The sequence below is a fragment of the Saccopteryx leptura genome, unplaced genomic scaffold, assembly GCF_036850995.1.
Source record: "Saccopteryx leptura isolate mSacLep1 unplaced genomic scaffold, mSacLep1_pri_phased_curated manual_scaffold_21, whole genome shotgun sequence".
NCBI lineage: Eukaryota > Metazoa > Chordata > Mammalia > Chiroptera > Emballonuridae > Saccopteryx > Saccopteryx leptura.
The window spans coordinates 1,608,092-1,620,384 of NW_027095703.1; the positions used below are offsets into that span (position 1 = coordinate 1,608,092).

General features: G+C 42.5%; 1 protein-coding gene and 1 long non-coding RNA gene across 2 annotated transcripts in view; one reads left to right on the plus strand and one right to left on the minus strand.

Annotated features, from left to right (window-relative positions):
* The window catches only part of LOC136386916 (uncharacterized), a 478,497-nt gene that overhangs the window by 111,087 nt on the left and 355,117 nt on the right, over positions 1-12,293 (plus strand). The window lies entirely within an intron of this gene.
* LOC136386924 (A-kinase anchor protein 17A-like) overlaps positions 1-12,293 on the minus strand; it is an 88,722-nt gene that overhangs the window by 53,542 nt on the left and 22,887 nt on the right. Inside the window, 5 exon segments of the mRNA XM_066358040.1 lie at positions 8,917-9,096; positions 9,099-9,206; positions 9,209-9,547; positions 9,550-9,810; positions 10,879-11,108. Of these exon segments, the coding sequence (XP_066214137.1) occupies positions 8,917-9,096; positions 9,099-9,206; positions 9,209-9,547; positions 9,550-9,810; positions 10,879-11,108 (1,118 nt within the window).

The following is a 12,293-nucleotide window of genomic DNA, read 5'->3' on the forward strand; positions in this document are numbered from 1 at the left end:
CAGGCCTGCAGACAGACCATACCTAGGGAACAGAGGCCATACCCAGTGGACTCCAGTCACCAAAACCTTCCTCTACACAGAGAAAATGCAAAGGCAGAGAAATGCAACAAATGAACCAAGAAAAATCCCCAGAAATTACCAGATGCAGAGTTTGAAATAATGATTGTTATGATGCTCAAAGATATTAGAACAACAATAGGTCATCATTATGAACACCTAAATAAAGAGATAGCAAACATAAAAAAGGACATTGAAATAATAAAAAAGAATCAGTCAGAAATGATAGATACAATATCTGAAATAAAGAACACAATAGAAAGAATTAAAAGCAGGGTGGATGAAGTGGAGAATCGAATCAGCGAGTTAGAGGACACAATAAATAAAGGCACGGAAGCAGAACAGAAAAAAAAAAGACTGAAAAAGTCTGAGGAAACTCTAAGAGAGCTCTGTGGCAACATGAATAGAAATAATATCCTCATCATAGGGGTTCCTGAAGAAGAATAGAAAGAACAAGGGATAGAGACTTTGTTGAAGCATATCATAGCTGAAAACTTTTCTCAATTAAGGCAGGAAAACATCTCACATGTTCAGGAAGCACAGAGAACTCCAATAAGGAGAAACCCTAAAGGAAGGTATAACCGTTAAAAATATCTACACACCTATTATAGGACACCTAAATATATAGAGCAGACTTTGATTGATTTAAAGGGCGAGATCAACAGCAATAATATAATAGTAGGGGATTTCAATACCACATTAACATTATTAGATAGATCCTCAAGAAAGAAAATTAACAAAGAAAGAGCAGACATAAAAGACATATTAGATGAACTTGATTTAATAGAGATCTTTAGAACATTTCACCCTAAAACAGCATAATATACATTCTTTCCAAGAGATCATGGTACATTCTCTAGAATAGATCATATGATAGGGCACAGAAGCAATCTGAACAAATTTAAAAAGATTGAAATCATATCGAACACTTTCTCTGATAACAATGGCATGAAATTAGAAATCAACCACAACAGAAAAAATAAAAAATGCTAAAACACTTGCAAACTAAATAGCATGTTATTAAATAATGAATGGGTAAACAATGAGATCAAAGAAGAAATTTAAAAATATGAACGATAATGAGCATACATCACTCAAAATTTATGGGACACATGGCCTTGGCCGGTTGGCTCAGTGATAGAGCATTGGCCTAGCGTGCAGAAGTCCCGGGTTTGATTCTTGGGCACACAGGAGAAGTGCCCCACCTGCTTCTCCACCCCTCCCCCTCTCCTTCCTCTCTGTCTCTCTCTTCCCCTCCCAGAGCGAGGCTCCATTGGAGCAAAGATGGCCTGGGCACTGGGGATGGCTCCTTGGCCTCTGCCCCAGGCACTAGAGTGGCTCTGGTCACAACAGAGCAACGCCCTAAAGGGGCAGAGCATCACCCCCTTGTGGGCAAAGCATCACCCCCTGGTGGGTGTGCTGGGTGGATCCCGGTTAAGCGCATGCGGGTGTCTGTCTGACTATCTCTCCCCATTTCCAGCTTCAGAAAAAAAAAATGTATGGGACACAGCAAAAGCAGTCCTGAGAGTGAAGTTTATAGCATTATAGGCATACCTCAAGAAGCTAGAAAAAGCTCAAATAAACAACTTAACCCTGCATATAATAGAACTAAAACAAGAACAGCAAGTAAAGCCCAGAGCTAGTAGAAGAAAGAAAATAATAAAGATCAAAGCAGAAATAAATGACATACAGGCTAGAGAAACAATACAGAGGATCAATAAAACAAGGAGCTCATTCTTTGAAAAGGTAAACAAGATCAATGAATCTTTAACGAAAGAGAGAGGACTCAAATAAATAAAATTAGAAACGAGAGTGGAGAAATAACAACTGACACAACAGAAATACAAAATATTGTAAGAAAATACTATGAAGAACTGTATACCAAAAAACTATACAACCTAAATGAAATGGACAAATTCCTTCAAGCATATAATCTTCCAAAAATTAATCTGGAAGAATCAGAAAACCTAAACAGACCAATTACAATAAATGGGAATGAAACAGTTATCAAAAAACTTCCAAAACAGAAAAGTCCTGGGCCTGATGGCTTCACAAGTGAATTCTACCAAATATTCAAAGAAGAACTAACTCTATCCTCAAGCTATTTCAGAAAATTCAAGAGGAACGAAGAATTCCAAGTTCCTTTTATGAGGCGAGCATAATTCTGATTCCAAAACCAGGCAAAGCCAACACAAAGAAAGAAAATTATAGGCTAATATCCCTGATGAATTTAGATGTTGAAATTCTCAACAAAATATTAGCAAATCAGATCCAGCAATATATAAAATAAATCATACACCATGATCAAGTGGGATTTATTTTTGGGAGGCAAGGCTGGTACAATATTCGCAAATCAATCAATGTGATATATCACATAAACAAAAGAGAGGAGAAAAACCACATGATAATTTCAATAGATGCAGAAAAAGCATTTGATAAAATCCAGCACCTATTCATGATTAAAACTCTCAGCAAAGTGGGAATACAGGGAACATACCTCAACATGATAAAGGCCATCTATGACAAACCAAAAGCCAATATCATACTCAATGTGCAAAAATTAAAAGCCTTAAGATCAGGAACAAGGCAGGGGTGTTCCCTTTCACCACTTTTATTCAATATAGTTCTGGAAGTCCTAGCCACAGCAATCAGACAAGAAAAAGAAATAAAAGGCATATAAATAGGAAAAGAAGTAAAACCATCATTATTTGCAGATGATATGATATTGTATATACAAAACCCTAAAGTCTCAGTCAAAAAAACTACTGGACCTGATAAATGAATTGAGCAAAGTGGCAAGATAAAAAATTAATACTAAGAAATCAGAGGCATTTTTATACACTAACAATGAACTGTGAACTGTCAGAAAGTGAAATTAAGGAGTCAATCCCCTTTACCATTGCAACTAAAAAAATAAAGTACCTAGGAATAAATTGAACCTGAGAGATTAAAGACCTGTACTCAGAAAATTATAAAACATTGATAAAAGAAATCAGGAAAGATACAAACAAGTGGAGGCGTGTACCATGCTCATGGTTTGGAAGAATAAACATCATTAAAATGTCTATATTACCCATAGCAATTTATAAATTTAATGCAATACCAATTAAAATACCAATGAGATACTTCAAAGATATAGAACACATATTCCAAAAATTTATATGGAACCAAAGAGAACATGAATAGCCTCAGCACTCTTGAAAATGAAGAATAAAGCGGGAGGTATCACACTTCCGGATATGAAGTTATATTATAAGACCATTGTACTCAAAACAGCCTGGTACTGGCATAAGAACAGACATATAGATAAATGGAACAGAACTGAGAACCCAGAAATAAACGCACACTTTTATGAACAACTGATATTTGACAAAGGAGGTAAGAGCATACATTGGAGTAAAGACAGCCTGCTCAACAAATGATGTTGGGAAAATTGGACAGCTACCTGCAAAAAAAATGAAACTAGACCACCAACTTACACCATTCACAAAAATAAACTCAAAATGGATAAAAGACTTAAATGTAAGCCATAAAACCATAAGCATCTTAGAAGAGGCAGTAAACATAGGCAGTAAGCTCTCTGACATATCTCACAACAATATATTTGCCAATTTGTCTCCATGAGCAAGTGAAATAAAAGAGAAAATAAACAAATGGGACTTCATCAAACTAAAAAGCTTCTGCACAGCTAAAGACAATAAGAACAGAATAAAAAGACAAACTACACAATGGGAAAATATGTTTGACAATGCATCTGATAAGGGGTTAATAACCAAAATTTATAAAGAACTTGTAAAACTTAATACCAGGAAGACAAACAACCCAATCCAAAAACGGGCAAAAGAAATAGACTCTTCTCCAAAGAGGACATACAGATGGCCAAAAGGCATATGAAAAAAATGCTCAACATCACTAATCATTAGAGAAATAAAAATTTAAACCACAATGAGATATCACCTCACACCAGTCAGAATGGCACTCATCAATAAAACAACACAGAATAAGTGCTGGTGAGGATGTGGAGAAAAGGGAACCCTCCTGCACTGCTGGTGGGAATGCAGACTGGTGCAGTCACTGTGGAAAACAGTATGGGGATTCTTCAAGAAATTAAAAATCAAACTGCCTTTTGACCCAGCTATACCACTGTTAGGAATATACCCCAAGAACACCGTAGCACTGTTTGAAAAGAAGAAATGCACTTCCATGTTTATGGCAGCATTGTTCATAATAGTGAATATCTGGAAACAGCCCAACTGTTCGTCAGAGGATGAGTGGATTAAAAAGCTTTGGTATATATATTCTATGGGATACTACTCAGTCATAAGAAATTATGACATCGGATCTTTTACAACAACATGGATGGACCTTGATAACATTATACTGAGCGAAATAAGTAAATCGGAAAAAACTAAGAACTATATGATTCCATACATAGGTGGGGCATAAAGATGAGACTCAGAGACATGGACAACAGTGTTGGAGTTACAACATGAGGGGGAAGAGAGGAAGGGGGTTAGGGGAGGGGAGGGAGACAGAGAAAACCACTTAGAGGGTGATGAAAGACAATTTTATCAATGTCACCCCATCAAAATTAATCAGAAAAGAAAAAGAATGTGTCTCGTGGCTAATTCAGGCAGTTAGAAGAATAGTATAAGGATGCTAGTTCTCCTTCTCAGGCCACATCCTGCAAAAGGGACCCCAAGCAAATTGGTGATTTGGCTTTTCTAATTTTGCCAATTGGATTTAAAAAAAAATAAGTCAGGAATGCCCTGAAATGGAACTAATAATACATGAGCATAAATTTAAAGGACTTTTAGATACTGGAGCTGATGTGTCTGTTGTTGCTAAGCTACGTTGGCCTCCTTCCTGGCCCACTCATGCAGCAGCCACAGAATTACAGGGTATAGGGCAGAGTAAATCCCCTCAACAAAGTTCTAGTTTTCTACATTGGGAAGATTAAGAAGGTCATTCTGGATTTTTTTAAACCTTATGTGCTCCTTGGATGGCCAATTAATTTGTGAGGTAGAGATGTTTTGAAAAATATGGGAGTGTTGCTTGTCAGTCCTAATGGTTTGGTCAGTACTCAGATGCTTGATTAGGAATTTTTGCTCACCATGGGACTAGGAAAAGAATAGCAAGGAATTCTCACCCCCATAGAGGTGGCTCCCAATACCAGAAGGTGTGGGTTAGGATATCAAAATTTAGCATAAGGGCCTTGGTAGCTCCTGCTAAATCAAAAATGCATTGTGAAGACCCAATTACTTGGAAATCAGATAATCTTGTATGGGTAGACCAATGAACCGTTTCTCAGGAGAAACTTAGGGCAGCTGCTCAATGGGTACAAGAGCAGCTACAGCTTGGGCACATTGAACCACCTAATAGCCCATGAAATACACTTCCATATTTTGATCTTGTTTCCTCCTGGATTATCAAGGGACATAGGTGACCCTTACAGCTTATAGGTTTTGAGCCTCAAAATTATTATTGTTCCTTTTTTTAAAGGATCAACAACAATGGCTCTGGGAAACTTCCACTAAATGGCAAATCGCTCTTGCAAATCAATGGACAACTTTATACTGAAACTGTCAACATAAAATCAGCTCAAAGTCTAGAATTATAGGCCATTATCATGGCTTTTCAGCATTTGCTATATTCCCCCTTTAATTTATATACAGACAGCAAATATTTACTTATGATGTTTCCACTATAAAGATTGCTATCTTAGGGACAAATGCTGATGAACTATTTCAGCAGTTCCTCCTTCTTCAAAGACTTGTATGTCAATATAGAGCTCCATGTTTTATAGGACATACTAGAGCTCACCCCATGCTCCCTGGAGCTATAGCACAAGGGAATGCCCTTTTTTTCTTTTTTCTTTTATTTATTTATTTTTCCTGATGTTGGAAATGGGGAGGCAGCCAGACAGAGTCCTGCATGTGTCCAACTGGGATCCACCCGGCACGCCTGCCAGGATGCTCTGACCATATGGGGTGTTGCTCTGTTGCAACCAGAGCCATTCTAGTGCCTGAGGCGGAGGCCACAGAGCCTTCTTCAGCGCCGGGGCCAACTTGGCTCCAATAGAGACTTGGCTGTGGGAGGGGAAGAGGGAGACAGAGAGTAGGGAGACAGGGAGGGGTAGAGAAGCAGATGGGTGCTTCTCCTGTATGCCCTGGTCGGGAATTGAACCCAGGATCCCTGCATGCAAGACCAATGCTCTACCACTGAGCCAACTGGCCAGGGCCTAGGAATGCCCTTGTTGATCAAGCTACCCAAAAGAAAATTATTTGAGCAACCATGACAAATCGAGCAATTCAGTCTCATACTATCCATCACCAGAACGCCGCAGTCCTGTGTAAACAGTTTCAACTTTCTCAGAAAACAGCACAGAAGATTGGGAAATCCTGTCCAAGGGGTCCTATACTACAATCTGCCCCTTCATTTGGAGTTAACTCTCAAGAACCCCTACAGGACAACTTTGTAAATGAATGTTACTCATATATCTTCATTTGGCAAACAGTCCTATGTCCATGTTACAGTGGATAAATATTCCAAATTTATAGTAACTTCTGTCAGAACAGAAGAGGCTGCTAAAAATGTTATAACTCATTATCTGTATGCATTGTTCTATTATTGGATTTTCTAAACTGGTTAAACTGACAATGCTCCTGCATATGGAACAAAATTATTTACTGTATTTTGTCAAACCTTTTGAATTATGTGTATTTCTCACAATCTTTAAAGTCAAAGTATTATAAACGTGTACCCAGAAAGTATTTTAAGGTCAATTTAAAAAAAATTAAAACAGAGGAGTCATATCCTGGAACTACTATGAGTCTACCATGTCATGCGTTTTACTTAAAAATTAAAAAAAATTTTTTTGAATGCTGATGAACAGGAGACACCAAATCTGTTTCTCTGTAAACAACTACCTTCTTTATTTGATCCAGCTATTAACACTGTTTTGTCTTTTTCCAAATAGATCCAGATATATGGAAAAGATTTATATAGGCGGATGGTGATCCTCAAACCCCTCTGCGAGATATTCTGAGCATGGCCTTTAAGATACCAAGAGGCAGATAAAGCACAATAGAAATCAGGGGAACTACCAGTTTTTAGGATACACCCTTAAAGGCTCCAATGCCCCAAGGGGTCTCATAGGATGCCATCTGGGTCCTGCTTCAATAGTGGAAATGAAGGTCATTCAGCTAAAACCTGCCAGAGTTACATGCCTCTGCTGTGAGGAAACAGGGACACTGGAAGGTGGGCTTCCCCCTCGCTCCTCTAAGGGAAGGTTCAGTCTCTTCCAGCCCTGCTCCAGCCACCTATGACCTAACCTTGCCCAGAATGCTGGGGTTTGCCACTGAAGGCTGATGGCCCAGGGCCGTCAGCCCCATCTATGACACTGTGGACAAGCCTAGGGTATTTCTTCCAAGAAGCAGGTAAACTGATCTCATTTGCTCAAGGGCCACTTAACTATGTCTTGCCTGAATACTCAGGTTTTTTATTCTTCCCTCAAAGATCTCTGTTGTGGGTGTTGACAGTCCTATTTTCTGCTGCTTTGTTCAATATATAGTGTTTCCTCTATTCCTCCTACCTCAATGCCCCACTCATGTTTCAGGCTGGGACCTACTCCTAATTTAGAGCTCTCTTTCCACCTTTTTCCAACTTCTATTATGAATCTACCTTTACCACCCAGCATAGTGTATCCCAAGGTTCTCTTTACCAAGTTACAGTCACAGAGCTCCATGGAAAAGCAACCTGGTCTCATCTCTCCAGGCAGAGGAGGACAGAAGCTTCATCTCCACCCATGCTGCAGATGGCTTTTCCAGTCTACCTGAATCATTACCAGCTAGAAGCAGTGGTCATTGGGACCTGGATATGAGCTGCAAAGTATAGAATTGTGACAACAATTCCAGTGCCATGAGGAATTTTCCTGCATGTGGACTTGTCCTGGACTCCTGCTTCTAGTGACAGCTGCTAACAGACTAAATTGGGGTTGGGTTGCATTTTTCAGGGATTTGGCATGGTGTTGGGGCCAACTTGGAATTGGTGAACATGTTAAGGACACTATTCTCTTATGGATTCTAGCTGTATTGGCCAAGAGTTTCCTTAAAGGCTTTAATCACTATAAAAAAAAATAGAAGCCTGGATAAAGAAGATGTGGCACATATACACCATGGTATACTATTCAGCCATAAGAAATGATGACATCGGATCTCTTACAACAAAATGATGGAATCTTGATAACATTATATGGAATGAAATAGGTAAATCAGAAAAAAAACAAGAACTGCAGGATTCCATACATCAGTGGGACATAGAAACGAGACTAAGAAACATGGACAGGAGAGTGGTGGTTACAGCGGGTGGGGGGAGGGAAGGAGGGAGAGGCAGAAGGGGGAGGGGAGGGGCACAAAGAAGACTGGATAGAGGGTGATGGAAAACAGTCTGACTTTGGGTGATGGGTATGCAACAGAATTGAATGACAAGATAACCTGGCCATGTTTTCCTTGAATATATGTACCCTGATTTGTTGATTTCACCCTATTAAAATTAATAAAAATTTATTTATGGAAAAAAAATAAAGGGAAAATTTGATATGTTGTTCCAGTTATTTTTGCATTCATTGGTTGGTCCTTGTATATTCCTTACTGGGGATTGAATCCACAGCCTTGGAATTTCTCAATGATGCTGTTACCAATGAGTTATCCTGTCAAGGCTGATGAACGAAGTCTTGACACAGAGCATATTCTGGGTGGTGACTCCTGAAATACAGGCTCCTCCGCTGGTGAAAAAGGGAGCCAGAATTCTCCGTGGTCCCAATCTTCCAAGACAGTGGCAGGACATGCCCTGCATTACCTGACCCAGGTGCAGTGGTACTGGCTCGGTACCCTAAGTGGGACCTTTGGCTGTGTTGGTGGCAGCCGCACTTCCTGCCGGAGCTACTTTTATAGTCTTGGCTCCTCCCTCTATTGCCTGAGTGATCTCTGCTGTGTGACCACTGCGACCAGGCAATGGAAGGGCTTGTGACATGATAGTGCCAGGCTTCTTGTGCGGCCTGTTCTCCTTCCTCTGCCTCCTGTCTTCCTGGTTGCCTGTCCCATGCATCTGGTTCCACTTCCGCATGTGCCTGTCCTTGTGCCATGGTCCCCACTGGCCCGGCCCTGCTCCTTGGTAGGTTCATGGCTGTACTTGTCTTGCTTGGAAAGTGTGTCCTTCCAGGGAATGTTAGAGATGTTCTTGTGCAGCTGGTTGTTGGGGATGGAGGAGAAGGCAGCAGGGCACATTTTCTCAGGGGAGGTGTCATGGGGAGCAACCGAGTAACAAAGCTGCTGGTCCCTGCACTGAGTGTCCTCAGCCACTTTCTCCATAAGGCACTATGTCTCTGAGTGTGGCAGGGTCTCCTTAAGAGTGCTGTAGGGCAGCTGGGCCCAAAGGATGTGTGAGGAGACAGCACTCACACACCCACGTGACATGGTCTGCAAGATTCCAGCATGCACTGCAGAAGGTCTGCACGTGCCACGCCCAATTCATCCTGTGCCTGGGGATCATTTACCTTCTTGCTCATCTGGTTGCTCAGCAGGCACTGGTGCACCTGCCTCTCCTTCCACTGAAGCCCCAGGACATGCTGCTTCTCCTCTACATGCCGCAGGTCTGCCTCCTGCAGCCGCCGCTGCTCCTCCAGCTCCTGCAGCTGCAAGGGCTGCAACTTCTGCTTCTGGACCTTTGTGGCCTGAGGGGAAGAGAGCAGACCTGAGGGTAGCTCAGGACACTTTCACACTCAGGGTAGTGCCGGGTTGTCAGGCACCCCATTACCTGGTGTCCTGTATGATGGCCAAGCAAGGACTGTGCACTCCCAGCCACACTTGGCAGTCATGTATCCCTCAGAGCAAAGTTCACATCACAAGCAAGTTACATGGCAAAGCCACAGGGTGAGCATGTTGCTATCTCCCAGGCCCCAACAAGATCCACACAACAGGGAGATAACGACACAGACAGAGGTTCCACAGCTGCCATGGGATATGTTCGGCCTAGCCTGAGTCAGTGTCTTCCATATTCACCATGAAACAGGAACTGAACTGGCACGTGTATCAGCATGCCTGCCATCATCCTTCCTGGGCCTTATCAACACTGTACTCAGACAACAAGTTCTGGGGTCACCTCAATGAGCACTGCACAGGACATGCGGCCACCTGAGCAAACACTGTTTGTGGCATGTGCTCCTGATCCAGCTCACAACTGTCCTCAGCTGGGCCCCAGGAGGCATGAGTGGGATCTCAGGCCTGAGAGATCACCCACATAGCATAGCACAAGACCTATCAGATGGCTGAAGAGGAAGGACATACTCTGCCAGTCTCTGTGGCACATCCTGGGTTCCCTGGGACCAGGCTCAACCCTCATCTTCTTGCCCTAAGCTGCTACCTTCAAGGGTGCAGGACAAGACCAATGACCTGAGCTTGCCTGGCCACAACATCGCTATCAGGAAGAAGCATGGGGACCAGGTGACTGCCTGAGAGCTCTGTCACTCCCTCGTGTATCCAGGGGAACATGACTCTCAGCCCTGCTCCTCAAGGCTACTTGGCCAGCTCTGGGAGACCTGAACACAGGTGAGTCTGACTCAAAGCTCTACCATCTTTCTAGGTCTGTCATTCAAAACAACACAGAGACCCCTACAAACACCAGAGGACGGGTCACTCCCCAGGAATCCTACTCCTTCGGCCTGTGGCTGTAACCAGGCAAGGCATGGGCCTGTGGCTTAGATGAGTGTGACAGCAGGAGGCATGTCTCCCAGAGGACAACCTGGCCAGGGTATCTTGGTACGGTTCAGCAGCTCGGTGATCAGCTGGATGGACTGCAGGTAGCACTGGGCCAGCAGCAGCTTTTGATCCTCCAGCATCAGTTTCTCCTGCAGCTTTCTCTGCTCCTGTGCCTTTAGCTTCTCCAGCTTCTGCTTGTGGCAAAGCTTGTGGTCCTGCTGCTTCTGCTCCCTCCTGTACATCTTCTCCTCCCTCTTGCATTTGCTCTCCATCTCTTCTAGCTCCTTCTGTTTCCTGTGCAGACACACGAGGCCGTGAGGGAGACATGGGGCAACAGGCTCACACTGGGCACCGAAAACGGTGGTATTTCAAACAGCAGGGAGAGGGGGATCTTGGGAAAGTATGTGTGTGATTCACCCCATCAACTCTTTATCCCCAAATACATTTCAGTTGAGTCAAGGAACCCAAGAAGTAACAGACAGATATGGCAAGGGTGCCACTTCCTCTGTAGGAACAGTTATACTATGTGTGACCCCAAACCTGAAACCCTGCAGAGAAGGAATAACAGATTTGACACTGACAATGTTTTATTCTGAATAAGAAAGACCAGCATCAGGTGGAGGGCCACACAACAGGAGGGCACAGGTCATAGGCACAGGCTTCTGTTCAAAGAGGAATAGCTTCTAAAGCACATAGAAAATGTAAGAGTGTCTCCCAGTGTGGAAAAATTCCCTGTTCCTGGGGCTCTGACTCACCATGGACCAACAAGAGGAATAAAACCTGACAGTGTGCAGCCACAAGGAAAATTCTGGAAGCATTTCACCAGGGGAAAGATCAAACACAGAGGGTCACATGTCTTTGTATGCATCTCTAGAATATGCAAATCTATAGTAGAAAGTCAAGAACATTTCACTGTAGAATGTGTCCCTGATCAAGGGGCCAAGAACATCTCACAAAAATCCTATGAAAATAATAAATAAATGCTACTTGGAGATGGTGATTTCAAGATAAATCCACAGTACAACTGAACAACTTAGCTGCTAACAACATTTTTTGTGGTAAAACCCTTCAAATCAGACTCTAAAGGCAACAAGGATTGCGGAAAGGCAGTAACCGGAGGCCAGTCCAAAAACACTAGGCCAGTGTGTTCCAAAAGGAAAAATAATTGCTTTTCTTTTTCACAGAAACAGAATCAGAGGGAGGAAAAGACAGGGATAGACAGACATGGAGAGAGATGAGGAGCATCACTTCTTCATGGTGGCACCTTAGTTGTTCATTGATTGCTTTACCATATGTGCCTAGACCAAGGGGCTACAGCAGAAAGAGTGACCCCTTGCTCAAGCCAGAAACCTTGGGCTCAAGCCAGCAACCTTGGGCTCAAGCTAGTGATGATGGGGTCATGTCTTTGAACCCACACCAAGTCAGTAGCCCCACACTCAAGCCTGTGAGCCAACGCACAAGCCAGCTGAGCCCACGCTC